The following is a 27,621-nucleotide window of genomic DNA, read 5'->3' on the forward strand; positions in this document are numbered from 1 at the left end:
GGCTGCGCGATGACGTCACTGTTGCGAGCTCGGACGAGGCTGTTTTTTTATTTTTATTTATTTATTTTTATTTTTTGTCGCCGTTTGGTAACAACATGATTTTCCAACATTTCAAGTGAATTACAAAAATAACATTTAAAAAAAAACGATCAAAACCCACGCACAACGAAGAAAAAAAGTACATTATACTTTATTGGGCATTTTCATGTAATTGGATCAAAAACGGTACAGACATGGGTCATTTGCTCTGTCGATAAGGATTGCCTTTATTATGAATGCCTAAAATTTTAAATCATCAATAACTTTTTGAAAATAGGCCTTTAAGCGTGGCTGTTTCAGCATGGGAGACATTTGCTCATATAAAACCAAGGGGGCATAAAAAAAAAAAAACAAAAAAAAAAAAACTTGTTTGTTGTGCCTTAACCGTGCCTTAACCGTTATGAAGCAAATTATATGAAAATAACACATTTGAAACAAACATGCCATTAAGTATACGAACAATACTACAAACAGTATCCAACATATACAAAAAAACCAATTCACACAGGTTTATGATTGCGTTATTTACATTTGTTGGTATAAAGTTTTTATACTCAACCAAAAAAAAACAAAAACAAAAACAAAATCACCAATCTCTGTTGTAGTACCAGAACCGACCTGTGAGGGTCAGCACGGTTCCACACGGCATTCAGAATTCCAGTAAATACTAAGAAAAAGATTAGTACTTTACTGTACTAGTAGTAGTTGCAGTAGTAGTATTAGGAGTAGTAGTAAATAGTGGTGTGTATCAAGTTGTTTGAGCATTTGTTCAATATCCTTGATATCCATGTACTAGTCCACTTTTTGTCCGCACTAGTAAGACAATTCAGTGCACTATAGTAGAACAACTACACGTTACTTGTGAGGCAAAGCTGTGCACTATTTTAACATGTGCACGCTACTCGTAATACCCGTGACATGAAATTCTCCGAATAAAATTCTTTGCCTTATTCTTTGCCTAATTTATTGGTTTGCTAGTACAGACGTCGCCGAGGGCACAGTTTTGCCTCACGAGTAACATATATTTGTCATGCAATAGTGGAAAAAACGTTAGTGGTAAGACAGTCATTCTACTAGCGCGCTGAATTGTCATACTAGTGCGAACAAAGAGCGTACTATTCATAGACCTTAAGTTGGATACGAAGGATATCAAATAAGTCCTCAAGTAGCTTGCCACACATATGGCCTTTCTGCGCACTAGTAGAACAACTCCATTAACTAGTGAAGAGGTGCGCTAGTTGACTACCTACTTGCTATGAGTTCTACTAGTAAGCACTGGATGTTACCCCCCCCAATAGGCCTCGTGCCACCACTGGCTCGCTCTACTAGTTGCTCGACTACTGCGTCCTAGTCGTTCTACAACTACGTAGAATTTTCATATCGCAGAAACGATTTACAACAGTGTTGTAGTCACACTGACCAGCAGGTCATCACCGGCCATCATTTGAGTCTCTAAGCTCAGACAAAACGTGCAAAGTCCAGAACGCCGCGGGGAGGGTGGGGTGGAGGGGTCGGGGGGGGTGGGGGGGGGGGGCTCTATTTCGGGAGGGAGGGATTAAAGTAATAATACATGGGAAAGGGAAACCGTTATGGTTGGATTTGGGTGTCACGTGACAGGCATAGAATTATCATGCATTTTAATGCGGAACCGCACACGTTTCATTTTGTAGCGCTCATTTTCATTTTGTAGCGCTGCAGTGTGAGAAGGACGGGCGGGCGGGAGCGTTTTCACGCCCACACAGAACGAATGTGTGTGTGTGTGTGTTTTTTTTAAATTTTTTCCTTAAATCCTCTGCTTTTTAATCTGACTGAGCCATACAATTAGTATCCGTTTATATCCCGCCTATGCCAACCTCGCCCTGCCTCCCTGCCCCTCATCTGGCGTGTTATACTTGGAAGCATGCAGGCGTATGTGCTCCAAACCGCCACCCACTCTGCGTGTGTGTACGTAGACATTCGTGTGGAAAGCCGTTTGTGCGTTTATTCAACACCCGTGTACTAGTACGTGTTTTCCCCCCCCACTATTGTATGACATTTCTGCACACTAGTACAAAGACTACGTGTTGCTAGTGTGGCAGAACTGCACTTGTTGACAGCCGCGTGCTACTAGTACTCCTACTGAATCGCTAGATGTTTACTTGTAGAATTTCATCACATCAGTAGGGGTACTAGTAGCACACAGATGTCAACTTAATCGTGCACAATTTTGCCTCACTCGTAATGTAGTTGTTCTACTGGTGTACAGAAATGTTATACAGCTGCGGAAAATATTTCACTACTAAGTCATTCTACTAGTGCACTGTATTCACGTACTAGTGGACCTCACGTTGCATACTTTTGTGCAGTGATGTCATGCAGCAGAGGGAAAAACGTTACTACTATGACACAGTCAGAGGCAGAGGACGAACTAGTACGTGGGACAATGGAGTGTACTAGTACTCTCACCAAGAGTACGTCTTATTTCTGGTCAAAACTAATTGATTATGCTTCAAATAAGGCTCATCACCTAAAAAGTTACTTGTTTTTAGGCAATTTACACTTTCTCGACTTATTTCAAGTGGAAATTTGGAAAGTCGTCAAGTGGCGAGTTGTAGTTGCTCTACTAGTGTACAGAAATGCTGAAAAGAGCTTTCTACACATCAGCAGTGTTTTGGTCCTTCCTCAAGAATGCTCTTTGAATTGAAGAAGACACTTCGAAACGATTTGACGTCGGCAGCGGAGAGTTGGCGTGACCCCCCCCCCCCCCCCCCCCCCCCCCGAGCCCCCCAAAGGTGCCCTCCCACCCCCTCATTCCAGAAAGTCAACGAGCAGCAGATGGATGAAAAAGTGAAGCGAGAGAGAGAGAGAGAGGAGTATAAAGAGACGAACCCGAACCCTTTCATCACTACGTGCTCATTACACGCGGTCGCTCCCTCGCCGTACGACTCTGTGATCACAGGGTTGACATATGGCAGCGCTCTAATTCGGCGTGCCCCACCCGCGGGTGTGCCGCCCTGACTGCATCGCCGCAAAGCTTTGCCTCGACAGATGACTTTTCTGTGTGCTTCAGACATACGACGGCAGGATTTCCCTCTCATTTTGTTCCGAGTTGTAGCTCGAAGTGATGAGTTAACGCCCCAGGCGTCAAACTCAAGGAGCACGTCATTTTCACGTGGCCCGCGAGAGCAAATCATTTCCATCAGCTTCCACCATTCTTGCTGAATTCTGTACCGGAATTTAATTTCATCATCCTTGATAAATAATAACATTGCGATATTGTAAGCCTTTTTAAAAAAAAATTTTTTTTTTTTGAGTGGGGGTGACAAAGCCCCTTTTTACAGTAACGTGATGGGGACTGGGATGGTTTAACGATAACAGTTTAACAGTATGATTGGCCTGATATTATTACATATACATAAAATACTGACGTAGAACTGTAGTTTTGAAAACAGAAGCAAGTCAAAAGTTGTTTGTTCAACTATTAATCTGTTTATTTTTTGCAAAGGGAGATTGGTAACACACACACAAAAATGCTTGCAATATTGCAACGTAATTAAAAGCGAAGACGATTTGCAATTTTGATATTTTAGCACGAAACAGCCGACGCACGTGGTCTGCTTGGTCATCATCATCATCACTCACTCATGCCGCTTGTTGTCAAGTGCGTGCGCGCAAAATGCTATCGAGCAGCTCTCACCTGGCTTGGAAGTTGGCTGGTGTTTTCAGGGGCGTGCTTATCGCCGTCGGTAACGGAATTACACAGAGGCCTGCCCGCCTACCCGCGGAGGCAGATTCCTCAACTTAACCTATTGGTGCAGATGTCGAATTTTGAATACATTTGCATCGTAATGGCACCGTTCAGACGTGCGGGATGGAAATACCGATCCTTCACTTGAGCGACACCTGACCTGCGGGTCGAGAGCTCCAATTTGCGGCCATTTCGCGCCACCGCCGTCATCGTTTCCATCTCATTTTGCTTTGACTTGCTCGGCTATCACATTTAATTAACATGCTTTGTTTGCTTGCCCAAAAAAAAAAAAATATATATATATATATATATTCACAAGGCCTCAACATGAAAAAAATAATAAATAAAATGGGCACAAAATGAACACACTCGGAAGGAGCCTGGATAAGATGCCAAGCCGACTGACTGCAGGCTCCTGATGTCACTCCCGCAGCCTGCACGCTCAGAAAACACAAATAAATGTGTTATTTAATGAAGAAAACGTGCACGCTATAATATTGTACTTTATGAGAACATCGGAAAAATGTCACAGTGCGCCTCATGAGTCAATGCCGCAATCCGAGTCGTTGCGCTGCTCCTTCTGGAGTGTGTGCGTGTGTGTGCGTGCGCGTACATTTCGCTGTCTCTCGTAAGCCGAGCATGTCACCCGTCGTCAAAGGTTTCATGAGTTGTGTTTTGACAGTGAATGGCGGGATAGCGGCGAGCCACAACACTGTCGAAAAAACAGAAGGCGATGAGAAGACACGCGATGTGCACTAAGTTGATTCGCTCGCCTTGTTCTTTGCTTCCCCAGTCTCACCGCGTCTCTGAGGGTCCTCGTTACTCTCGCATCACTCTTCTTCCGTCTCTCGCTCGCCTTAGCCCTCCTCATCGTCATCATCATCATCATCATATTTTTCTCTTTTTGTTTCAGTTCCACCTCCCCCCTTGTGTATCTGGGTTGCAGACTGAACTAGTTCAGGCAGAATGTGACGCCGCCACGGCTCGTGTTTAATTGATGTTGTTTGATAGGAACAAGCTGCTTCAGTCGCATGGAAGCACAACGGAGCTTAACCGGAAGCGAGAGCGGGCGGATAAAAAGTCAACAATCTCACCAGTCAAAGTCCGAGCGCTTGCAAACATGCGAACGAATGTAGGGCGTCCTTTCATTTTCGCTAACGGCACCAGGTTGCAGTCGGCTACCTCTTGCGTGAGCGTTGATTCGAGCGTTATCTAATTCAAACATTTTTAGCGTCATCACTTATGAATTATGCCAGTTTCTTGTTGTGTTTTGTTCCTTTAGGCCCGTTGCATTATTCAACTGAACCGGGGCCAGGCCGTTTTCCAAAAAAAAGGTTTTTCATCCCCTCATCGTCTCGAGTCGGGTTGTCATTCGCTTTTATGCGGCGTCAAATCTGGCACGTTGCGACACAACATTTGTATGTGGTGTAACGTTTACAGGTGTGTTCTCCTGGCGAGAAGAAACGGAGCAGATTCGGGTGATGAATTGCACTTCGGCAGCCTTGGGCAGCAACTTCTTATTCTCAGCGTTTCTCTTCTTCGGGATCACTCATTTTTAATTCCCCTTTTATTGCACTGTCTACATGTTGTGGAGAGAGAGGAACATGACCTCCCCGACCAGTACGAAGCCGGCAAAATTGTAATTATCACTCGCGTTTGTTACGAGCTGAAGATTGAATGTAAACAAACAAAGAAACGAGGGTTCACTGTCCATGCAGAATTCATAATTTGGAGTGCGTGTGTGCGTTTGTGCAAATAACAGTCAGCTTTGGCACGACGGGGGCGCGAATGAACATATCGCCAGATGCTTTGATTCGATTGTGTGGCTGTTAGCGCCATAATGTCCTCAAGTGGATGGGAAATAATCATCCCGGAGCGCGGGAACATTCCGGCTGCGTTTGTAAGGCTGGCGAGGAAGGAGATGTGATGCGGAAAGCCTAAACTCCACGCTGGCTTACAAGTTGGCGGTGCGCGACTAACGAGGCTGGCGAATAATCAGGAGCCGACAAACGGGGCATCGGGGGCGCCGGGATGCGCCGCAACGTGATTGGGCGGGAATAAATATTTTTCGAAATGGAAACAAGTTAGCCGTAACGCTGTTTCTTTTTGCGGTCAGAGTTTAAGCCGAGGTGCAGGTGTACCTAATGGAGTGAACACTGTGTTTGCATATGCTGAGATTGCATGAATGCGTAAAAACGCGCTAGCGCCGGAGTTACACCAGCGCACTGCTTCATGCTTCATAGTCCTTTTAATGCGATAAAGACAGCAGAATCCATGCACTAGCATTTGTTATTGCACTCATCAAACACATAAACCAGAGATTCCGAGGATCTCAGCCTCTTTTTTTATTCCCCAAGTTTGTTCTCACTCTGGAAAAAACTAGCACGCTGTTTCCCTTCTGAAGAAGAAAACGCAGCCAAAATGGTGTCTGAGTCATTTGAATTGAAATGAAACATGCACTACCTTCCGAAAGTGTGCGTGTGTGTGATCTTATCAAACAAATGCTCATTATTTACTCCTCCTTTTCATATTTTCAGATGTCATCCCTGACCTTTGGGGGTTTCCGCATAATGAATGAATTAAGAGGACGTTAATATACAATATGTTTGCGATTGTTGTTGTAGTCTGGGGCGCTGTAGAATAAAACTTAACTTGGACTAAAACAATATCTGCACACAAAACTAGATTCCCTCTTTTATTAATGTTCATAGTGCTGTTAGGAACTGACAATATCAACCAATTATCTTCATTCACTGCCAGCCTTCCCAGTTAACATGGATATTTGACTTCTAATGCCGTCAATGGCATTGCATGTGTTAAATAGGGCCACGGATGTGGAATATCTTGCTTCTCCAAATCGGTGGTCTGTCTTTTTTGTAGGTTTAATCAAGTAATGAGCAAAAAGGAGTAGCCTACCGATATCTGCTTTCGATCAGGAATAAAAGTAAAAAGATAAATAAAATAAATAAATACTCGTATAAATACCTAAAATATATGACTACTTAAGTACGGTAAGTATTTGTTCTTCGTTACTTCTCACCTTTCTATTTTTGTACACTGAAAACAAAGTCCTTTGAATTTATTTAATTCGAACATGTACTTCGGTTTCACGTGATCAAAATGTGTTAAAAATATATTTTTTCTTTTTACTAAAAATGTACTTTTTTTTCCTGTGACTAATTGACACCCATTATAATTCCACTGGGGGGGGGGAAACGTTTCTTGAATAAGGTAAGGAAATATGTTTTCCACAAAAAAAAAAAAATAAAGAAAGAAAAATGGAAAAAATCTTTTGGGGTGGAGTAGAAGTGGGGAGAGAGAGAGAGAGAGAGAGAGAGCAGCGCGCATGCTTAGTCGCCGGCGGAGGAGAAGGAGGAGAGGAAAGAGCGCATCGGCGCATTGAGCCGCTTGAACGTGTCGCCGAATGGTGGGATGATCACACGCGGGGGACGATGAGCCGCTGACCGAGTCGGACGCCGTCTAACACGGTGAGCCGACCGCTGCTGCGTGCGCCTTTTACCGTCGTGCTTCTTGGCCCCTCGCTGGGTAGGAGACTGTGCGTTTTGGTGGGGCGGGGGGCACGCGCATGCAACGCGCGTGGATGCAGATTGAAGGGGTGGGGGGGGGGGGGGGGGGGGGCACTGGTTTGTCCACGGATGACACCTCAAACACGGTGTGTGTATGTTTGTGTTTGTGTGAGTATTAAGAGTGTCGACGTGCGTAAAAATCTTCACCCCGGATGGAGGGTGTGCTCCAGGGGCCAAAGGCTGAGGGGTGCTGGTACTTGTGGGGTGGGGGGCTGCTGATGCATGCCAAGACAGAGGCAAGGGGGGGACTGTGGACGCACCCCCAAGAGCTATTTGATGTGGGACTGATCCATAATACGAACTCATGTTGAGATATTGTATGTATTTTGGACTATTCAATGAATTAAATCCCACCGAGCTGGGGGGGGGGGGTGCAGGTGAATATTTCAGTATTAAGATGTTTTTTTCTTGTTTTGTTTTTTTCTAGTGACGGCTAGTATTGATCATCATATTTACAGTAAATTAACCGAAATAATGTGTTGCCTCCAACCTTTATTATGACATCTAAAAAAAGGAAAGTATTGGACAATATAAGTAAGTGCATTCGTGTGTTGGTGTGCCTTTAAGGGGCCGTGGCCTAGTGAGCGACATCTGTGCTCCTTGCGAGTGTTTTCAAATTGTGTTCAATAAACGGCTGAAAGTGCAATCGGCGACTGGTGCCCTCCTTTTATTGTGTAATTGTTTTACAACTCCAGTGGCTTATCTGAAGCTCACACGAAATTCCAAATTTTGGCAAGACAAAAAATGGACCAAGCAACAGCTCGTAATTCCAGAAACTTGTAGTTGCATGTCGATTTTTTTGAGGCTGATGTCGATTCCAATATTCGGCAGAATACAATTCCGAGAACCGATTAATCGGTTGTTTAATTTAAAAAAATATGATAAATAAAATCTTTGTTTTGCTCCCTTAACGCTTACGACAATAAAGATATGAATTACAGGCAGAAAATTTGCCAGTGGCAATACTTTGTCCTTTGGTATTTTTTTAAACTTTACAACAGAGAGAAAAATCGGCAAAAAAATAAATAAATCACCCGATTTTTACTGATGAAATAAAATGTCAGTTTGAATGTCATTATCTTTGTCTTTTATTGTATTGCGTTAATGTGCAAATTTTATATATATATATATATATATATATATATATATATATATATTGGTCGATTAAATCGGCCAGCCTATTCGTCGGTCGGGCCCGAGTGAGTTGTTTCAAGTGATGACAAAAGAACTTTGGGTCATGCTGATGATTATTGCAGTACAAATTTCATACTCAGAGTGATGATAAAGATGATGACCGAGAATTAATGGCGGCATCCAGCCACGATGACGTTTCCAAGGAGGTTAAATAATTCAAGCCAAGACATGTCACCCACTGAATAATTGAGGCACGCAAGCTGTCGAAAGAAGGCTGAAAATTCATTTGCATCGTTTTCAGCTTACATCAGCAACAACAGTTTTTTGTTTTTTTCTCTCGAGCTAAACGAATGTCCCCTTGTCTTGGATGGGACAAATGTTTTCTTGGCGCTTGCCTGTTATTTATTCCAACCTTGTAGTTATTTATCCTAAGCGCATGTTTAACTAATCCAGGAGTTTCCCAGTAAACAGTGTAATCCTGCAAATGTCGATGTTGATTTTTGTCACGTTGATAGTTACGTTGAAGACGTCCATGTGTGTGTTTCCTGCCAAATTGACTGTGGGCATCCGCAACTAATCCATTAACAACTCGCTGGCCGGCGTTCCCACCGGGGGCGGGGGGAAGGCGGTCACTCACATCTCGGGCCTCTATTCTGGTGCGCGCTAAGCTGGTTATGCGTATCGCTGCTTCCCCGACCTCTTGGATCTCGCTCTTGTCAACTTAGTACATCTGGACCAATGGTGGAGCGGGACGTCCCCCTGGTCATAATCCTCCGCTCGCTCACTCTTTAAGTGGGGTTAGTTGTGGAAAATACGATGGCACTGTCATGAGACCTATGTAAAAAAATGTGTACACAATGTAGCTGCACTCTATTTGGAATGGAATAAAGCCTCTATTATTGAAAACTGATATGTTCTAAATCCATAGGTGAAAAACTGCAATAAAGACAGTTTCCCTGAGGAGCAATTTGTCTTTGAGCAAGTGGCAGCTGCATACATGAATACAAACTAATGTATTGCTTGCGTGGTGTTTGTTTGTATATCATTTTGAAACACATTTGAACTTCATAACTTTGTGTTTTTATTTTCTCACCTCTCTCCCAAAAAGTGTAAAGCTGTGTATTTAAACTAAGGCCAGACCGATTGCTTAAAAACAAAAAAATGGCTGATTACTGGGTTATCGGAATTTTATTCTGCCCGATATCGGAATCCAAATCGGCCTAAAAAAATACGTAAAAAAGGAAAAGGAAACCATATAATTTTGTCTGATTTAAGGTGGCTACTTTACTAGGTCACAATGTGAAACGCCTTAGACGGGCTAACAGAAATTAGCATAGATGTTTTCTAAATCTTCAAACAACTGCTACTGTAAAAAAATGCAATGAAGCGTCACATACAACTTTTCTGCTTCTACTTTTCTAGTCTTAATTACGCTTTTTTTCCAGTAGCGCGCAATGCTACCTGGCATGTTGTGGCACGACGTGGTACTGCACAGAAGGTCCACTGATTTAAAAAAAATGGCCTTCAGTGTACAGCTCGGACCCTTGCCTTTCTGTTTTGGCCTGTCTTTTATCTTGGCTCGCTTTATACGTTGTATCACGCCTAATTGAAATGCCGTTATTGCGTTCCAGGTATTCCCCCCCCCCGCTCCCCCCGAAAATACCAAAGAATATAGCACTGTATTGCATCAAAACACATGAATAGATCGCAGTAAAAGAGATGTTAACTAAAGTGATTTATAAAGTGTTTATTGCAGGAGCTAGGTTTCACGGTTTATTTATATATATTTTAAAGCTGTATGAACCTCCCTAGACGCTTATTAATCTGCGGAAACTTTACGCAACAGATATTTGAACACATTTTTTTTTTTTTGGTACCACTCTTGGCATAAATCATAAAAATGCAGACAAAAACAAATTACCTCGCGTTAATACCGATCAAATATCCCGTTGCCCTTGGATCATATTCAGATGCTCTGTTGATCTGATACCCAGAGGAGACACTGAGGTGTTACAGTAGTAAAAAAAAAAAAAAAAAAAAAAAGTATGTTTCATTCAGATTTGAGTTGTTAAACTGCTAAATAGCAGTTCAGAGAAGGCTGAAAACATGTTTTTCCGGTGGTTCCTTTTTATTTCGGGCTGGAGGAGGTAGCGAGGAGCAGATGGAGCACTTGTTGCTGGCTTCCAAGTGGCCTCTTTGCTCTCCTCCTCGTCCACCCTTGACACCCTGTCATTTGTGCTCTCCACCCAGCCTGTGCGGCTTTCGCTCTGGCGAGTGGGAGGCTCTGCCACGAGAGCAACTCCACTTCGGATACAACATGGAAAAAAAGGGGCGGTGGGGGGGGGGGGGGGGGTGGGACGACAGAGAATGGCTACAAATCCGGGCTCAAACATTTGTTACCCATGAAATCAAAGAGTTCCATCCCTATGTGGAATTCCCAAATAGTGCTTTGCCACCATCTTGTGGCATCTCGGTGGGAAGAAACGTTGTTAAAGTGAGTTGAAGAGTTTCGTTTCGACAAAAGTAGTGCTTTGCCACCATCTTGCGGTGTTCTGGTGGCAAGGAACTATGTTAAAGTAAGTTGAGGAGTTTCCCTTCGACAAAAATAGTGCTTTGCTGCCATCTTGTGGCATATTGGCGGGGAGGAACAATGTTCCAGTGAATTGAAGAGTTTCATATAGCCAAAAGTAGTGCTTTGCCGTCATCTTGTGTTATCTCGGTGGCAAGGAACGATGTGAAAGTAAGTTGAGGACTTTCATTTAGACCGAAATAGCGCTTTGCCGCCATCTCGTGGCATCTTCGTGGCAAGGAACTATGTTAAAGTGAGTTGTGGAGTTTCATTTAGACCCCAAAAATGCTTTGTCGCCATCTTGTGATAATCTTTTTTTTCCCTGTTTTACGTCATTGTGACCGATATAGATAAGAGAGCGATGTCACGTGTTCTGTTGCGACGCGTTTTGTCACATGTATCTGTCATCTTTTTGTGTTCTATATTTCGATTTCCGTATCGTGATAATACCAATAACTATCATCATTTTGGTCATGATCATCATCCCGTTTCATCTGTGTATAATACGTGCCATTTTCCCAATAGGAACATCCACATATTTCCATCTTCAGGTTTCAGTAAATTTCCCTCAAACAAGCTGCCTCGTTTGCCCTCCATTTTCTTTTTTTTTCCCCCCGAGCCTCCAGCTCAGTACATCCGGCTCGCATTCCCGTGTTCCCCCCCGTCTGTAACCATGGCGTCGTCACCTTCCTTCTTCTCCCGTCCGCTCCTCATCCTCAGTCTGCCTCCTTGTTGCCCGTGGTCTCCTCCATTATTCATTTGTGTGTAATCTGTCACTGCGGCACAAACCTGCTTTACATAATCTGATAATAATACACACACACACACACACACACACACACACGCACACACTTTATAAGCATGCACCGTGCATTTGGACTTGTGTCATCGGTGGACCTGATTATCATAAGCGATTGACTGATCGGCAGGAAGACAACTGCGGAGGAAAGTGATGCGACGCTGGATGATGAATACCCATCATCCCTCACTTCTTGAATTTTTTACCTTGTCGAAACGCGACAGAATCTTTCTCTCATGTTTCCTCTGGGTGGCGTCTCGTCAGCTCGCCAAGGCACCGGGACCTCGGCGTTTTCGTGTCCGGGGTGAACCCCAAAATCAAGCTACGGAATCTTGCTCTCGGAACGTAACGGCCTGAATGTGAAACGCACTTCCTGCGCGTCTCCGCGAGATACGCGCAACTGTGCCCGGTTATTGGTTTCCCACAGAAAGCTGCGAGCAGGCTCAGGCAAGCGCCAAAAATGTCCCTTCATTACGTTCCTCTACAGCGAACCCCCACTATATTACACTTCATCTACATGGCTGATTTTGAATCTTGTTTTAAATTTTGTGGGCTTTAACCAGTACACGCAATGAATGGCAAGTCCTAATTTAGAGTCGCGTGCCGTCTTTGTAGTACCACGTTGTGCCACAAACATGCCAGGCAGCACTGAGCGCTACCGGATATAGATGCAGCGTAATTAAGAACAAGAAGAAGAGGCAGAGAAGGTCCCCTACTAAACAGAGAGAGCAAATGCCTGTGAATAATGTTCTTCTGTAATTTTGGTTGAACATCTGAGTGTTTCTACATCCAACGGTTAACTCTTTAGTGTTTACTAGTATTTTAAAAAACGTCTTCCTATATTGCGGGACAGAATTTTTTTACACACACGCGCGCACTCACACACAAGCCGAGGAACAATTCATCAGCGAGGGCGCGTGTGTTAACTTCAAGCGAGCGAGTGTGAACTTCTGGTGACGGTTGCCAGACGCTGACCCAGAAGCACTTGAAAGTGCCGCCAAAGCTGGAAGGTGCGTGAATAATTTGGGCGAGCGGGATGATGGGAAACATGGACGGTGGGAAGGAGGAGGAATTCAAAGACGCACTTTGAGTTTACCGGTTTCCTTTGTTCCGTGACCAAGCTCGCAACTGAAGGGACTCAAAACACCACATTTTTACAAAATGTCTTCAATAAAGCATAATACAATACATATAATGTATAAAAACACAATACAAAATGTCTGCAGAGAAATAAACTGGTTGTATAAAGTATACTTACTGTATGTGTTGTACTATTCTTCGTTTGTGTCTGGATGACTGTAATAAACTGCCACCCGGTGGCCAAGACGGGCACACCAGAAGGAGCAGCACAATGAATTGGATTGCAGCATTAAAACATGATGCACACACTGTTTAATTCTTTACGTTCTATTGAATCATGTTATTAGTTTCTTTTTAAAAAGTACGGCATTATAGAGTGCGGGGAAAAATGTTTTGCTCAGTTACGCGTGTGGTCACAGAACAAATTAAACTTGCATCTCAAGTCAAGACCGGACTGCTTCTGACTCGGCTCTTTTTGAAAAGGTGAACAAATCCCGTTTTCTCGTTTTCGGGACCGATGCGACGTTCCAGCCGACAACGTCGTGTCGCGTCCAGTTGGGCTCGTGTCGCGTTGTTTTAGCGCAACGGGCATTTCCAGTCGCCGCGTTCGACGTGCAATGTTGCCGCTCGGCTAAATAAATTCTTCAACTTTCTAAAGTTAGCCCTCGCCTCAAATCCTGGCTATTTATTTTGCTATTTATTTTTCACGCTTTGTGGCTCGCTTGTGACTACTACACACAGTGTGTGTCCTCCCCCCCCCCCCCCCCCCCCCTTAGTCTGTTTTGTTCTTTTGTGTTGTTCAGTGAGCAGAGATGTGTTAGCATCAAAAGCCAAAGGACAGGGAACACTGGGTGTGTGTGTTTGTGTGTGTGTGTGTGTGTGTGTGTGTCGTTCGATTGCTTATTCTCAGTGGTTTTGTGTGTGCCTCCTTCAAGTTTTCTGCTCTGTGATCACTGAGCTGGCATGACCTCTCAGCATCATATACAGGAACACAAGAATGCATCCATAACCAGAAGCATGTACAAGCTAATATGCATACAGAAGCACACGCACACAAGCACATGACATGAATGCTAGCCAATCAGAGGGCGGCACGCAGCTATTGTTCTTCGAGCATCTGCGATCTGCCGAGTGCGGACAAAGCGTATCCGTGGCGTCTCCGACTGCGGAATTCGCTCGGGGTGGAGATTATGCCGCTTGTGTGTTGCGTAACGCCATACGTGTCGTCCGCATTTATGGGATTGCATACATTAGGCGGCCGGCGGGGATTATTGTTAAATCCCCGGGGCCAGTTAGAGGGATGAGCAGCGCATCTGCACCAAGGTCCAATACCTGGACTCCAATGCCCGCGCACGCAAACGTTTGTGCTCCAGGGCCACCTTTACATTTTTAACACGGACGCGTGTCAAGGCCAAGTCAGGGTGACATGGCGACCTAAAATGTTGAATTTGAACAATAAAATATTCATTCTCTCATTTTGACATGTCATTTTTTGTAATTAATTTAGTCATCATCAATGAACTCTTTATTTAATCAAATACAATATTTGACTATTTTTCTTTTATCATTTAGTCACCAGATTATTTTATGTGATGAGTGAATAAATTCTGATTATTTATGGGAACCTGTCTTGAACTGGGAACTGTTGAAGTGAGTTGAAGCGCTCCATTTAGACAAAAGTAGCCCTTTGCTGCCATCTTGTGGCATTTATAGGCAATTACAGTCCAGTATGCCAGGACTGGTGCTAATGTAAATGTTCAGCAGGCCTTACTTTGCCCACTCCTGCTCAATGTACTCCGTATACTTCTCGCTCTGGTAGAGCATTGACCTGAAACCTTCGTGGACATGTTACATAAAAAAAAAAAGAATAAAATAAATAAAAAGCCCCTGCAGTGATGATGTCACCGGACAGGTGGCGAGCCTTTCGCTCGTCCAGATTATACAACATGCATGACGTGCTCATATGAACGTTCAAATTCAATGGATCCCTGCAAATTAGGGATAATGTTGATTACGATCATGATAGCGATAATGATGAACACTCAGACCAGCTTCTGTCATCACTCACTCGGCCACGCCCCTCAAAGGCACACATCTCACACGCATCTTTTATGAAGTTTCATTGGCTGGCCAATTAGCTCTTTTCAAATCACTTTTGCTGTTTTATTTTTTTTTCGCACCTTACAACATAAGACCGATTCTAACAAACAAAAATATCAGAATCAAAAATTGGCAGATTCTTGCCGATTTTTCTGTCTGTACTGTCAAACGTTCTGCCTAATAAAGTTATTTTATTCATTATGTATTTTCTTTAAATTAATCGGACGCTTAATCGTTTGTCTGAATTTTATCCTGCCAAATATCGGAATCGGCATCGGCCTGAGAATAATTCATATTGGTCGGGCCGTAGTTATGATCGTCTTGCGCCGGGCCCACCGTCTTCATCGTCACTCTTTAACGCAAAAGGTTACCACGTGGAGCGCCAATGAAACAATAAAACATTTACACACACACACACACACACACACACGCACACACACGCACACACACACACTTAACATGCAGGCGCATTAAAAATGGAGACGTGTCGAAGCGTTAACAGAAAAAGGCGTGCGCCAGGGACTGTGTGCACTCGAGTGTGCGATGGGTCGCTCGTGGGTTTTGCTGTTGCGCTGTTTCCAGTATGTGTATTTCGAAGTTTTTTTTAATTATTTAAAAAAAAAAAAAAAAAAAACATTTTTTGTGTCCAATCAGATTTTAGCGTCTGTCAATCTAATCTTCCCAGGAGCTTCTCATGAAAATATTAAAACTTTTTTTGTCATGTTATGAATAAAAATGGCCACCACCAATTTTGCTTTGACAATAACGATTGCCTGTACTATGAATGCCCCACATTTTAAATCATCAATAACTTTTTGAAAATAGGAGCTTTGGTGACATTTACCCACATAAAACCGAGGTGGCATAAGAAAATTGCTTTTTATTTATTATTATTATGATTATTCTTTACCTTCTTACAGGTATCTACTGTTATTGATCGAGTTATATGAAAATTTAAAGTTCTTATCACATTCCATCGAGCCAATCCAAAAATGGACTTTCAGAGTGGTGTGTGCATGCAGCGCTCGGGATTCATATTTTCACGCGCCAAGGGCTTGTCGACTCGCAAATTATGATTTTTTTAAAAAATGATGATTATTATTTTAATTCTAATTTGTGAGCTCTCCTCCATCTCCTTACAAGGGAACGTTTTAATCGATCCCAAGAGAGAAGAGAAGCTCCTCTCGTGCACGTCATGTTGTCGCTGGAGACTGGTGTATCTTATTAATCGCCATGGCAACAGCATCGGAGCTACTTTTTTTTTTTTTTTTTTTTTTTTTTTTTTTTTTTTTTTTCTCCCCTCTTTGCACTCCCCTTCTCTGCACACACACACGGACACATTGACAGATTATGGTTCCATTCACATTCACATTGCAGCCACCAACTATTATTGGACGCGACGGAGCGCTGACACGCAGTCACGGTTGCTTAGATTTTGTCCGCGTGAGTGTCGGTGTTGTAAAGGGAACTCGCCAGGAAGTCAAAGCGACTCAAATGAGTGATTTGTGGACGCGTAGGCAGGGGGTCACCTTCGCCCCCCGCCGTGCCGTGAGTCGGCTTTTGCGTTTGTGGCTGGGAGCTCTGAAACAGGTGAAAAGAGCTGAAGGTGTCTTCAAGCCACAGCAGATGGGAATTCAAACGTTATTGGAGCGTATGCTTCATGACTCATTCATAATGCGTGTGTGCGTGTGTGTGTGTGTGTGTGTGTGTGTGTCCTTGTCCTGCTGGCTGTGTAGGTACTTGCACTTGTCACCCTGAGGGGCTTATATAAATACAATTACACACCCGCCAAGGTACAGAGTGCCAAAGACAAAGAGACGTGCGCGCACACGAGGTTCCACTCGTGTGCTACAAGTTGCGACTTTCCTATGAGTCGGCGGCGCTTGGACCGTTCGAAAGGCATCGACTCATTTCGCAGTAAGCGGCACTTTGGCAAATAGTGAACAATTCCCCCCCCCCCCCCCCCAAAAAAAGGCCTCAAACTGGTGAAAGTTTACTGTCAAGCTTAATCTAAAACAAGTACGATTACACATTGCGTATTAAAAAAAAAAATTAAAAATACCTACCTTAGCCTTTAGTCCACGAGCTTAATGCTAATGCTTATACGTAATGGGAAATGCGGATATAACCATTTAAGAAACGGATATTTGTGCAGCAAGATATTTGGGCATTCAATAGAACAGTACTCACAGTTATATATTCTTTATCCTCTGCGAGGAGCTGACACGTCTCTGTTGCGTTATTCGAAATCCCACTTGCGTTCTAGGCAGGACATTGGCTCCTGCATAACGCACGGGCCGGCTACGCAAATTCAATGAGATGTACAAAATAAAAACAGTCAAGTTGATTATGGTTAGAGTTAGGGATAGGGTGGGTGAGGATGGGTTCGGGTTAGTGTGGGTGACAGCCAATCATAGTGCAGCAGTCCTGCAGCAGGGAGTGGAAGACCAGTGGGATTCCATATTAACGCGTCTCTACTGTACAGACAGTAGTTTTATTATTAAAGAAAAACACATTACAAATTTTTTTTGTTGTTTTTTATGGAAGCTTGAACAGATTATGGCATTTCCATTCATTTCAATGGGAAAAGATGATTTGTGGCTTAAAGTAATTTTGTGGTACAAGCATGGTTCCGGATCAAATTCAATTTAAATTAAATTACATTTGTATCGCAAGGCACCACTGTGTATCTTTATGATACAAAGTGAAGGCTTCATAGGAAAACCGGCATGTGTTTTTTTTTTTTTTGAAAGGATGCTTCCTATTTGTGCGCGTGCAGAAAAGGTCGGCCAGGGCAAAGTCAAACCTCCAAATGTGCACAGCTGCGTGACTCACCTGCTCGACTCGGACTCGGACTGAGTGTGTGCACGCATGCGTGCAATGAAACAACCACTTTCGGCTGCGCTATACTTGTTTTTTTAAAATCTATTCATCGCCCCCGTGAATCCGTCGGTTTAAATAGCGTAAACGACTCGTGTGGGCCAACAGAACGAGCGAAAGCCACACACGCACGCGCGCACACATACACAAACAAAGACTGTGTCATAATAATGATGCGTGCGCGTGCGATTGTGAGGTGAACTTAGTGCTTGTGTTTTTGTCGTTTGTGACCTTTGAACAATCTGCTGCGTTCCAGTATGGATGTATGGGTGGATGGTGTGTGTCTGTGTGTGTGTTTGTGAGAGTGGATGACTGTGTGTGTGCGTGTTTTTTTAATTTGTATGTTTGTGTTTGGTTTTGTGTTTCCGTGAGTATTTGTGTGTGTGTGTGAGTGTCTGTCAGTGTTTGTGCTTTTGTGTGTTTATTTTTGTTTGTGTATGTTTTTGTGTTGTTGCATGCTTTTTGTCTTTGTGTGTGAATGTGTGTATTTTCTGTGTTAATATTTTGCACGTGTGCGTGTTTTGTGTTTCTATTTGTTTGTGCGTGTTGTTGTCATCGCCTGCAGGTCCACTGTGGTCGGATGACTGTACGTAATTTGTTACACATAATCTATTAGCTGCTGTTGCCTGGTGCGTATTGATATGGGTCAATATCCAAATCCCAGCAGCGAATCGATTGTGATGACGCGGGCTCGTTAATTGGACGCAATTCCCCAAATGAAAGCCACGAAACGAGGACCGGCTCAGAATGAATCAAGTGCTTCCAGTCGTTCAGCGGTCAAACAACAGCACGTTTTTTTTTTTTTTGTATTTGTGTGTTGTTGTTGTTGTTGTTTAATAAGGACAAATAGCACTATAATATTGTACTTTATAAAACATAGCATAATGACATCAATAAATCGAATGTATAAAATGTAAAGAATTAAACAGTTTGTGCGTCATGACTTGGGTGTGCTGCTCCTTGTGGTGTGCCCGCCTTGGCCACTGGGAGGCAGTACTGTACAATGCAGCCACGAACGAAGCGGAATAGACGCCTTCTACTACAACTCCGTTTTTTCTAATATTAGTCTTTTTTTCATAGAGGAAAAAAAATATATATATGCCTGTGTGTATTGTCATATTATCGTTCTTCATGTGTTGATGCACCATTTGTGTTCAAATATCCGGATTTGAAAACCGCGACTATCGACGCTAACCGTGAGCACGTCAATGGCAAATTCGCATTTGCTCGCCGCCAGCCTCAGCTCGTTTTGTGTCGAAGCTGAGCTGCGCTGCTAATTTAAAACGCACTTTTCTGCTCCATTCACAAACCGGCCAAGTCATTAGCTGTTCACATTATTCTGCTTCTGACTCCCATTGTTCGCCACATGCACGCTGTCTTTCCCGCTCTCCGAAAAGGGACACGTGGGTTCTCCATCTGCAAAAAAAAAAAAAAAAAAAAAAAATTGAAGTCAAACCCTCGTTCCACCCCTGAAGATAGCGGAATTAACGAGAGTGAGATTCAAAGGGAGGGATGAATACCACTGTTGGTTCTTTGGTCATCTTCTGGGGCCCACTGACAAGCAGACAAAGCAAATGAATGCTGACCAGGCTGTTATCTCCAACTGTCTTATCCAGCTGCCTCACTTTGGGTGATGCAGGAAGGCGTTGGTCCCAACAAAAGGGGTTGCCGGACTCGGAAAGGTGGAAGACGATAGGAGGCCGAGTTGGGTTTATTTTTGGCGCCAGCGTCGGAAATACTTTCGGCGCGTGGGCAACTTAGCATCCATGTCTTTAAACAACAGATATCTGAACACAAATGGTACAGCAACATCGAACAATGCTCACAGGAGTATAGTCTTAATCCTCCGCGAAGAACGACTAATATGACTGAGAAGCCGAGAGAGGGGCTGAGTCTCCAGTAGGATATATCTGTATGTTTGTCTTATTGTTCCCCCCGGTGGAACACGCACAGACCAGAATGAGCAGCACAATGTACATTGGTGGCGAAAGTGTGACAAAAATTGTGAAATTGTCAGATTAGGTCAGTACTGTATGTTTTCAAGTATAACGTTATAAAGTGCTATTTTTGCGATGTTTTTTTTTATTTGTATTTTTGTTTGGCCTCGTTGGACGTCTGCACTTGGTATTGTTTATTGTTTCACGTTGAGACAGCCGGACTATCTGTTCCCGACACGAACCGCGTCTCCCGTGCATCATCCCGCAGCGGCGGCCTGCTGTGGGGCCGTCTGGAAATCGGGAAGAGATGCGACGGAATGAGGGCGAGCCAGTGGCCGGGATCCGCTGGATTACTCTGACCTTGGGGTACTTGGCTTGAGCCGACTTTCTGTGCGTCACACGACGCAGGCATTAACGAGCCACGCGCCGTCTGTGTGTGTGTGTGTGTGTGACGTGTGTGTGTGTGAACATGAGAACACGCGCACACACGCGCGCAACCATTCCGCTGGTAAATCATCTGCAGTTGGAATGTAAACTAGAATGTTACACAGTCCACTAAAGCCAAACACTCCTATACTGTATATCAAATCTATTTGCCCCTTTGGAATGAATTGGAATGCCATCAATTTGCTACGTTACAGTTAGTTCGGTTAGGTCTGCCTTCGTCCATGCTCCTTGTGGCGTGACACAGTACTACACTGTCCAAGTGTTTTCACGTTTTTTTTTTTCGTGAGTTTGACCGCTTGTCGAAAAGCAGTATGTGATACTTTCGAGCAGGGATGTCAAACTCTTGTATTTATTTATTTTATTTTTTTTGGTCACAGGCCGCATTGTAGTTCCGGTTTCCCTCAGAGGCTTGCTGTGACTGTCTAAATATTGAACTGCATCATCAAATTATGACAGAGGGCTTGAACGTAGCACCTGCCAATCCGCCAAATGTGGGTGAATTACAGCATATATGTATAATAAATAACATGACGATGCAATCAACGTGCACCCCGATATACCGAGGGATGACTGTATTTTAATAGCCTATGAATCGGTTGGGCGGCACGGTGGACGACTGGTTAGAGCGTCAGCCTCCCTGTTCTGAGGACCCGGGTTCAATCCCCGGCCCCGCCTGTGTGGAGTTTGCATGTTCTCCCCGCGCCTGCGTGGGTTTTCTCCGGGCACTCCGGTTTCCTTAATTGGAGACTCTAAATTGCCCGGAGGTGTGACTGTGAGTGCGAATGGTTGTTTGTTTCTATGTGCCCTGCGATTGGCTGGCAACCAGTTCAGGGTGTACCCCGCCTCCTGCCCGATGACAGCTGGGATAGGCTCCAGCGCGCCCGCGACCCTAGTGAGGAGAAGCGGCTCAGAAAATGGATGGATGGATGGATGGATGAATCGGTTGATGATTTTCTTTCAATGAATCGAAGAATCAGATTTGTTTTTGAACAAAAATGTTTTTTAATTGCCATTTCTTTATTAAAACAACAGAACATTGCCTCAAATTGACAGTGCAGAAAATAAACATGAGCGATTATGATTCAGTTGCAAGTTTGGTCCGTAACATGTTCGATAATCCGCGTGAATGTTCTTCAGGCTGAGATTCCAAAGATTTTGACAATTTTAGGCTATAAACGTCTGTAAACGTGCCTGTCAAAGCTAGTGGCATTTATTTTTATTTTTTTTGCAAAACACGAGCCTAAAAATCCCTAAAATTGTCTCACGTGAGGTCGTGTTTGTGTTTGCGCGTGTGCGCCCTGATGTCGCTCCCCTGCGCGGGCTTAGTGATGCATGCGCACTTGAGTGCCGTCGGCTTTCACTCAGACTCTCCAGCGCCAGGCCGTTCACTAACCGGCTCGGACAACCGCGCGCAACGGCCGCCCGCTCGGGAACGATGACGGCGGCCCTCAAATCTGACTAATTACGCGTCACATCGGCTCCGTAGCTGTATAATCTCTGCGCTGCTCTTGACTCGTTTTTTAATCTCCTAGTTCCCTTCTGGGGTTTGGTCAGCATTCTCGCTTTTTGTTTGTTTCTTATTGGTGGAAGCAAGGAGATGAATGCTGCAAGACACGAGCGCATACCAGCGCCAAGTGTTGCTTTTGGAAAGCTGCTTGAATATATATTCCACGCAGGTCAAGGTCCATATACTAGTAACATGTCCTACTATTCACGTGTTTTCCACTACTGCCTTTACTAATGAGCTTACTAGTGAGGCAAAACTTTGGACTACTTGACAACTACGTGCTACTACTAATGACACAAAATTCTACTAGTAAACATCTAGCACTTCACTATTAGTACTAGTAGCGTGCATATGTCAACTAGTGCAGTTTTAGCTCACTCATACAGTAACATATAGTTCTGCTAGTGTATGGCAAGCTGTTTGAGCATTTATTGGATAGCCTACGAGTGTGCTAAATTGTCCTTGTACTAGTATACTCTTTGTCCTCACTAGTAAGACAATTCAGCACACTAGTAAAATGACAGGGGTGCACTAGGAGAAGGATTGTGTCACACCAGTGATGTTTTTCCACCGCTGTATTACATTTGTGCGCACTAGTAGAACAACGTCATGTTACTAGTGAGGCAAAACTGTGCACGAGTTAACAACTGGGTGCTAGATGTTAACCGGTACAATTTTGTAATATCACTAGTAGTACCAGGAGCACCCAGTTGTCAACTAGTGCACTGTTTTGCCTTTTTATTGGCCTGCCGCATATTATAATAAAGTTAAATATGCGCAGACAAAAAAATTACATTGTTGAAATTGTTGAAATTGTTGAAAACTATTTATTTTTTTTCGATAAAAAATGCGAATGTGACCAAATGGCACAAGGAATGACACTTTATTTTGAAGTAAGGAATTCTTTAAATGCAAAAAAAAAAAACAAGTTGATGAAAACCTGTCACATTTTTTTCTTTTATTTTCGGTTCCAAATAAATTGGAATGTTACAAGATATCACACTGTTTTTTTTTTATGAAGAAAACTGTAGCTACCACGGTAATACTAATGACTTTCTGCTTTGTCGCTGATAATAACTAAAGTTGAGTCGTTTTTTTGTTTTCTTTGAAAAATATGTTGAACTGCTCAGCATATGTTGACCAATGGAATATTGAATTGGTTTGAGCACTGAAGGAGATCGTTTGGATTTATTTTAGACTCGTCAACTTTCTCCCCTTTGGTCTTTTATTCACTCTAAGCAGAGCAAATCCAGCCTGTCTTTCCAGATCGGTTATTTCAGGTGGTAGAAAAGTGCTGAACGAAAATACCACACAGGCAAATGTAGGCTTTAATCGAGGTCTTGTATGCGTTTTGAAGAAGCAAAAGCGAAGATGCAGCCAATCCAAATTCATTGAACCCTCAGACAGCTTTAGCCCTTGGCAGTGTGCATTTGTGCGTTTTCTTTTGTGTACGTGTGTGTGTGTGTGTGTGTGTGTGTGTGTTGACTCACGGTGTCAAACGAGGGAGAAGAGCAAAGTGCAGCTGATGTGGTATGACTCAGCAGGCACGGTCACTGAAGGGGTCCAAACTGGAGTGTTGCGCATTTGATAACAAACCCTGTTCTTACATCGGATCCTGAAGTACACCTGCTCAATCCAATAAATAGTAAACTCTTTTTTTTATTTATTTATTTTATTTTATTTATTTTTTTTAAAGGAAAGTAATGCTCTATTATTAGGATATGGGGAAAATATGTTGAAATCTGCAATACAGTAAGCCTGTGTTAACCCATGAGACGAAATGTGCAACGTAGCCACCAAGTATTTATGGTATTATTTATATTTATATACAAATATATATACATATTTCAAAGTTTCGTGAATGCACTTCTTCACCAACACGCAATAGCTCACATGTAAGGTGCCGAATTTTCTTTTGTTACTGTTTGTTTAATAACCCGATTGAAAGAGCACCAGTGGCTGTTTCCGTCCTCCCTCTATCCTAACCACCTGTTATGGATGGTGGTGGGCTATATTTAATTCACCAAACAGCTGCTACTTTAACGCACACGGAGCACAGGCACCGTAGAATCAAAGCATACGACAATACTCACCTATATTCTCTGCCCTATGGGCACGACTGTGACTGCGACTTAGTTGGGGACCTTCTCGGCCTCTTCTTCTTGGACTTAATTAAGCCGCGTGTCTTCCAGTAGAGCTCAGTGCCGCCCTTCATGTTGTGGCGTTGACACACTGAAGGCCCGCAACTCATCTTCCAGGCAGATTTGTATTGGATGATTGCAAGTAAGATTTGAAGACGTCCTCAAAGCTAAGCAGACGTTCTGGTCGTCCTTTTTCTCACCACATATTGCGGCCACAGATCGGCGTTCAGATTTGGACGCCGCAGAAGGCGCAATAAGGTCGAGTGGACGGCGAGGACGTGTGATTAAAAGGGAGCGCGAGCGAGTGTGAGGGGGTGGGAAGAGGACGTGGAGAGGGAGTTCTTATGGAGAGGCGGCGGACATGTGAAGTGAGTGTGAGGGGGCGGGCGGGCGTGCGTGGTGGCGGTGACCTCAACTCAACTGGCTTTCACAACAAGCAGCAGTTGGGCTGCTGTAATTAGTAAAAATTCTTCCAAAAAATAAGACTTCAAGCTGTTTATTGCTAGTCTCACCTGAAAGTTACTGTCGAATTGAACATCAAACAAAGAGGATTGTATTTGAAAACTACGACGTAGCCTCCATCTAGCATACAGCGGGAAACGCCATAGCCACACGTGCTAACAATTAGCATCTGCGTGGCGGTGTTGTTATACAGACAATATAACAATCTAATCTTTTATCATCTGTGACCCCCGTCCCCTCGACGAATATTAGTGCCGTACTGACGAGGTGAGAGAGGAGTTAAGATGTCTCAATGAACAGTAAAGCAGTCTGTCTCGCTGATGTTTCATTAAACCAGTTCCTGTTTACACGAGAGTGAGTTCCATATGAACTTAAAACCAAGGCCAGGAGTGAACAGTGATTACACATTGACGCGGTTTCACCGTTATAACCCGAGGGCAACCCTAACTACGATGTGACCCGTGATGAAAACACGTTTGACACCCCTGCACTAGGATGTGCAGTGTGTGGGGCCCAGTGTTGAAGTGACAGGTTGCTACCCGGGCGGCGTGACCTTACAAGATATACGAAGACAAGGTCGACGACTCCCCGCTAATGTCAGCACACATGACTAAACTGCCGTTGTGATGTTGTGCGCGCCATCATTCTCTCTCCACTCCAAGTGGTATGAACGTATTATTCAGTGATGTCAAACTTTCATGAGCATAGATAGCCCCAGGGGGCCGGATATAACAGTGAAACCACATGAATGTATAATCACTAGGTGTTTAACTGTATGCACCCCTCCACCCCCTCAAAAAAAAAAATAAATAAATAAAATAATCACAGTTCAGCACGTACCTTGCCTCGTTTTAAACACAAAGTCATGCAAAACACCTGTGGTGTAATTTGTTTTTATTGTCAACTTATTTTTTTCCCCTTCCAGGTTGGGAACGTCCCTCTTGCAAGTCCGCTAGGACGTCGTGTGGAACCATCAGAATGTCCCCGCCTGCTTCCTGTCTGCCTTCTTCCTCCTCCTTTCTTCTCTCGTGCGCCGCCTCACTTGTGCTCCTGTCCTGCGCTGGATGCGTCCATGCGCATTCACCTGAAAAGAACTGCTCCGCCGGGGGGGACCCGTGTCAGGATGGTGGGTCTGAAACCGGCATTTGTTTTTGTGATTCTTATGTAAACACTTGAGTCTCAACCAGATCCCACATCCCAGATCTTGGTTCGATCGATGTGGTACGATATGGAATTTATCAGAATCATTAATGGACCGCTGCTGATCTTTCCCTGGTAGATTATGCAGGATTATGCATTAGTTTCGTCCAGCATCATTTTTGCTTCCCAATTGTAAAATTTTCCCTCATTTTAGGTGTCCTGCTGCCTGTGTGGAACCCCCAAAACCCATCAGTGGGGGACAAAGTGGCTCGGGCCATCGTGTACTTTGTAGCTCTCGTCTACATGTTCCTGGGCATGAGCATCATCGCGGACCGATTCATGTCCTCCATAGAGGTAGGTGGTTCTCAGATGGAGACATGGAAAATATCTATCCATAATAGTTGTATTCACAAGATGTATCCCTTCCCACTCTAGGTCATAACATCCCAGGAGAAAGAGATAACCATCAAGAGGCCCAACGGCGAGACCACCACTGCTACAGTCAGGATTTGGAACGAGACGGTTTCCAATCTGACCCTCATGGCTTTAGGCTCCAGCGCTCCTGAGATCCTGCTGTCCGTCATTGAGGTGCGTCCGGAAGAAATAGGCCGGCACAAAGCGGGACTTTCTAAGAAACCCGTCTGCAACACAGTTAGTGGAAGGTTAGCGTGACGAATGGGTGACGCACAATCGTTGTACGGGCGTCGTGCCTCAGGAGTCATACACAAGTACCCTGCACTTATTATTTATGCGGCCCCTAAGAGAGAAGCGCGTCTCACTTTTGTCATACATACGGATGCCTCCTTAACAGCTGTGTGTCAGACCATATCTAATCAGGGGTATTCGGTCAGATTTACTGGTACAAATGTCTCCCTTCCCGACAGGTGTGCGGCCACAACTTCTCTGCGGGCGCTCTGGGCCCAAGCACCATCGTGGGCAGTGCCGCTTTCAACATGTTCGTCATCATCGCGCTGTGCGTCTACGTGGTGCCTGACGGCGAGACGCGCAAGATCAAACACCTGCGGGTGTTTTTCGTTACGGCCGCCTGGAGCATCTTCGCCTACATTTGGTTGTACCTCATCCTGAGCGTCTTCTCGCCGGGCGAAGTGGAGGTGAGGATGGAAAATGCTGACTGAATTTGGAATCTTCATTGGTTAAAGAAAGAATCCCATTGCTAATATAGTTCAAGTTACTCTACTGAATGAAGAGAATAGATTGTTGGGAATAAATGTATACAATTAATGGAGTAAATATGAGAATCTAGGTTGTAAACCCTCATGGCCCACCACTTGTTTGTTTTTGTTTTTTTCATAGGTATGGGAGGCAGTGCTGACCTTCCTCTTCTTCCCCCTCTGCGTGGCCCAGGCCTGGGTGGCCGACCGCCGCCTCCTCTTCTACAAGTACACCCGCAGGCGTTACCGCGCCGACAAGCACCGAGGCGTCATCATCGAGACGGAAGGGGGGCCGGACGGGGACGGGGACGGGGGCGTGGGCGGGACGCTGGGCCAGGGCGGCTTCACCAAAATGGACATGCTGGAGCTGGACGGCCAGATGGCCCTCAACTGCCACGGCGCCTTGGACGGCGGAATGACAGAAGAGGGCTTGGCCAAGGATGAGGAGGACGAGGCTCGGCGGGACATGGCCAGAACGCTGAAGGAGCTCAAGCAGCGGCACCCCGATAAAGACATGGAGCAGCTCATTGAGATGGGCAACTATCAGGTTATTCCAAAATAATAATGACTCCCCATGGCATTTAGAGCCTACACATGGTAGTTAAGTTGAATTGGTGTTCGGATTATGAGGGAGGTTCTCGTAAAAAGAAATACAGCTGTAAAGGGTTCCTGGACCTCAAATGTTTGATAACCCCTGTTCTAAACTTGTCAACCAGGTTCTGATGCAGCAGCAGAAGAGCCGAGCGTTCTACCGTATCCAAGCTACCAGGATGATGATCGGAGCCGGAAACATCCTCAAGAAGCACGCTGCTGACCAGGCCCGCAAGGTCACTGCACTTCACCTGACTGCTCACTTAAAACAAATAAAAAAAATAAAAAATAAAATAGCAAACTGCTATT

At 44.2% G+C, this 27,621-nt stretch overlaps 1 protein-coding gene across 1 annotated transcript in view; it reads left to right on the plus strand.

The window, feature by feature from the left end:
* Positions 1-7,136: 7,136 nt before the first annotated feature.
* The window catches only part of LOC133397650 (sodium/calcium exchanger 1-like), a 33,433-nt gene continuing 12,948 nt past the window's right edge, over positions 7,137-27,621 (plus strand). Inside the window, 7 exon segments of the mRNA XM_061668791.1 lie at positions 7,137-7,254; positions 25,335-25,535; positions 25,764-25,903; positions 25,985-26,137; positions 26,434-26,661; positions 26,864-27,268; positions 27,438-27,548. Of these exon segments, the coding sequence (XP_061524775.1) occupies positions 25,388-25,535; positions 25,764-25,903; positions 25,985-26,137; positions 26,434-26,661; positions 26,864-27,268; positions 27,438-27,548 (1,185 nt within the window). The 5' untranslated portion in view covers positions 7,137-7,254; positions 25,335-25,387.

Source organism: Phycodurus eques, chromosome 23 (assembly GCF_024500275.1).
Source record: "Phycodurus eques isolate BA_2022a chromosome 23, UOR_Pequ_1.1, whole genome shotgun sequence".
NCBI lineage: Eukaryota > Metazoa > Chordata > Actinopteri > Syngnathiformes > Syngnathidae > Phycodurus > Phycodurus eques.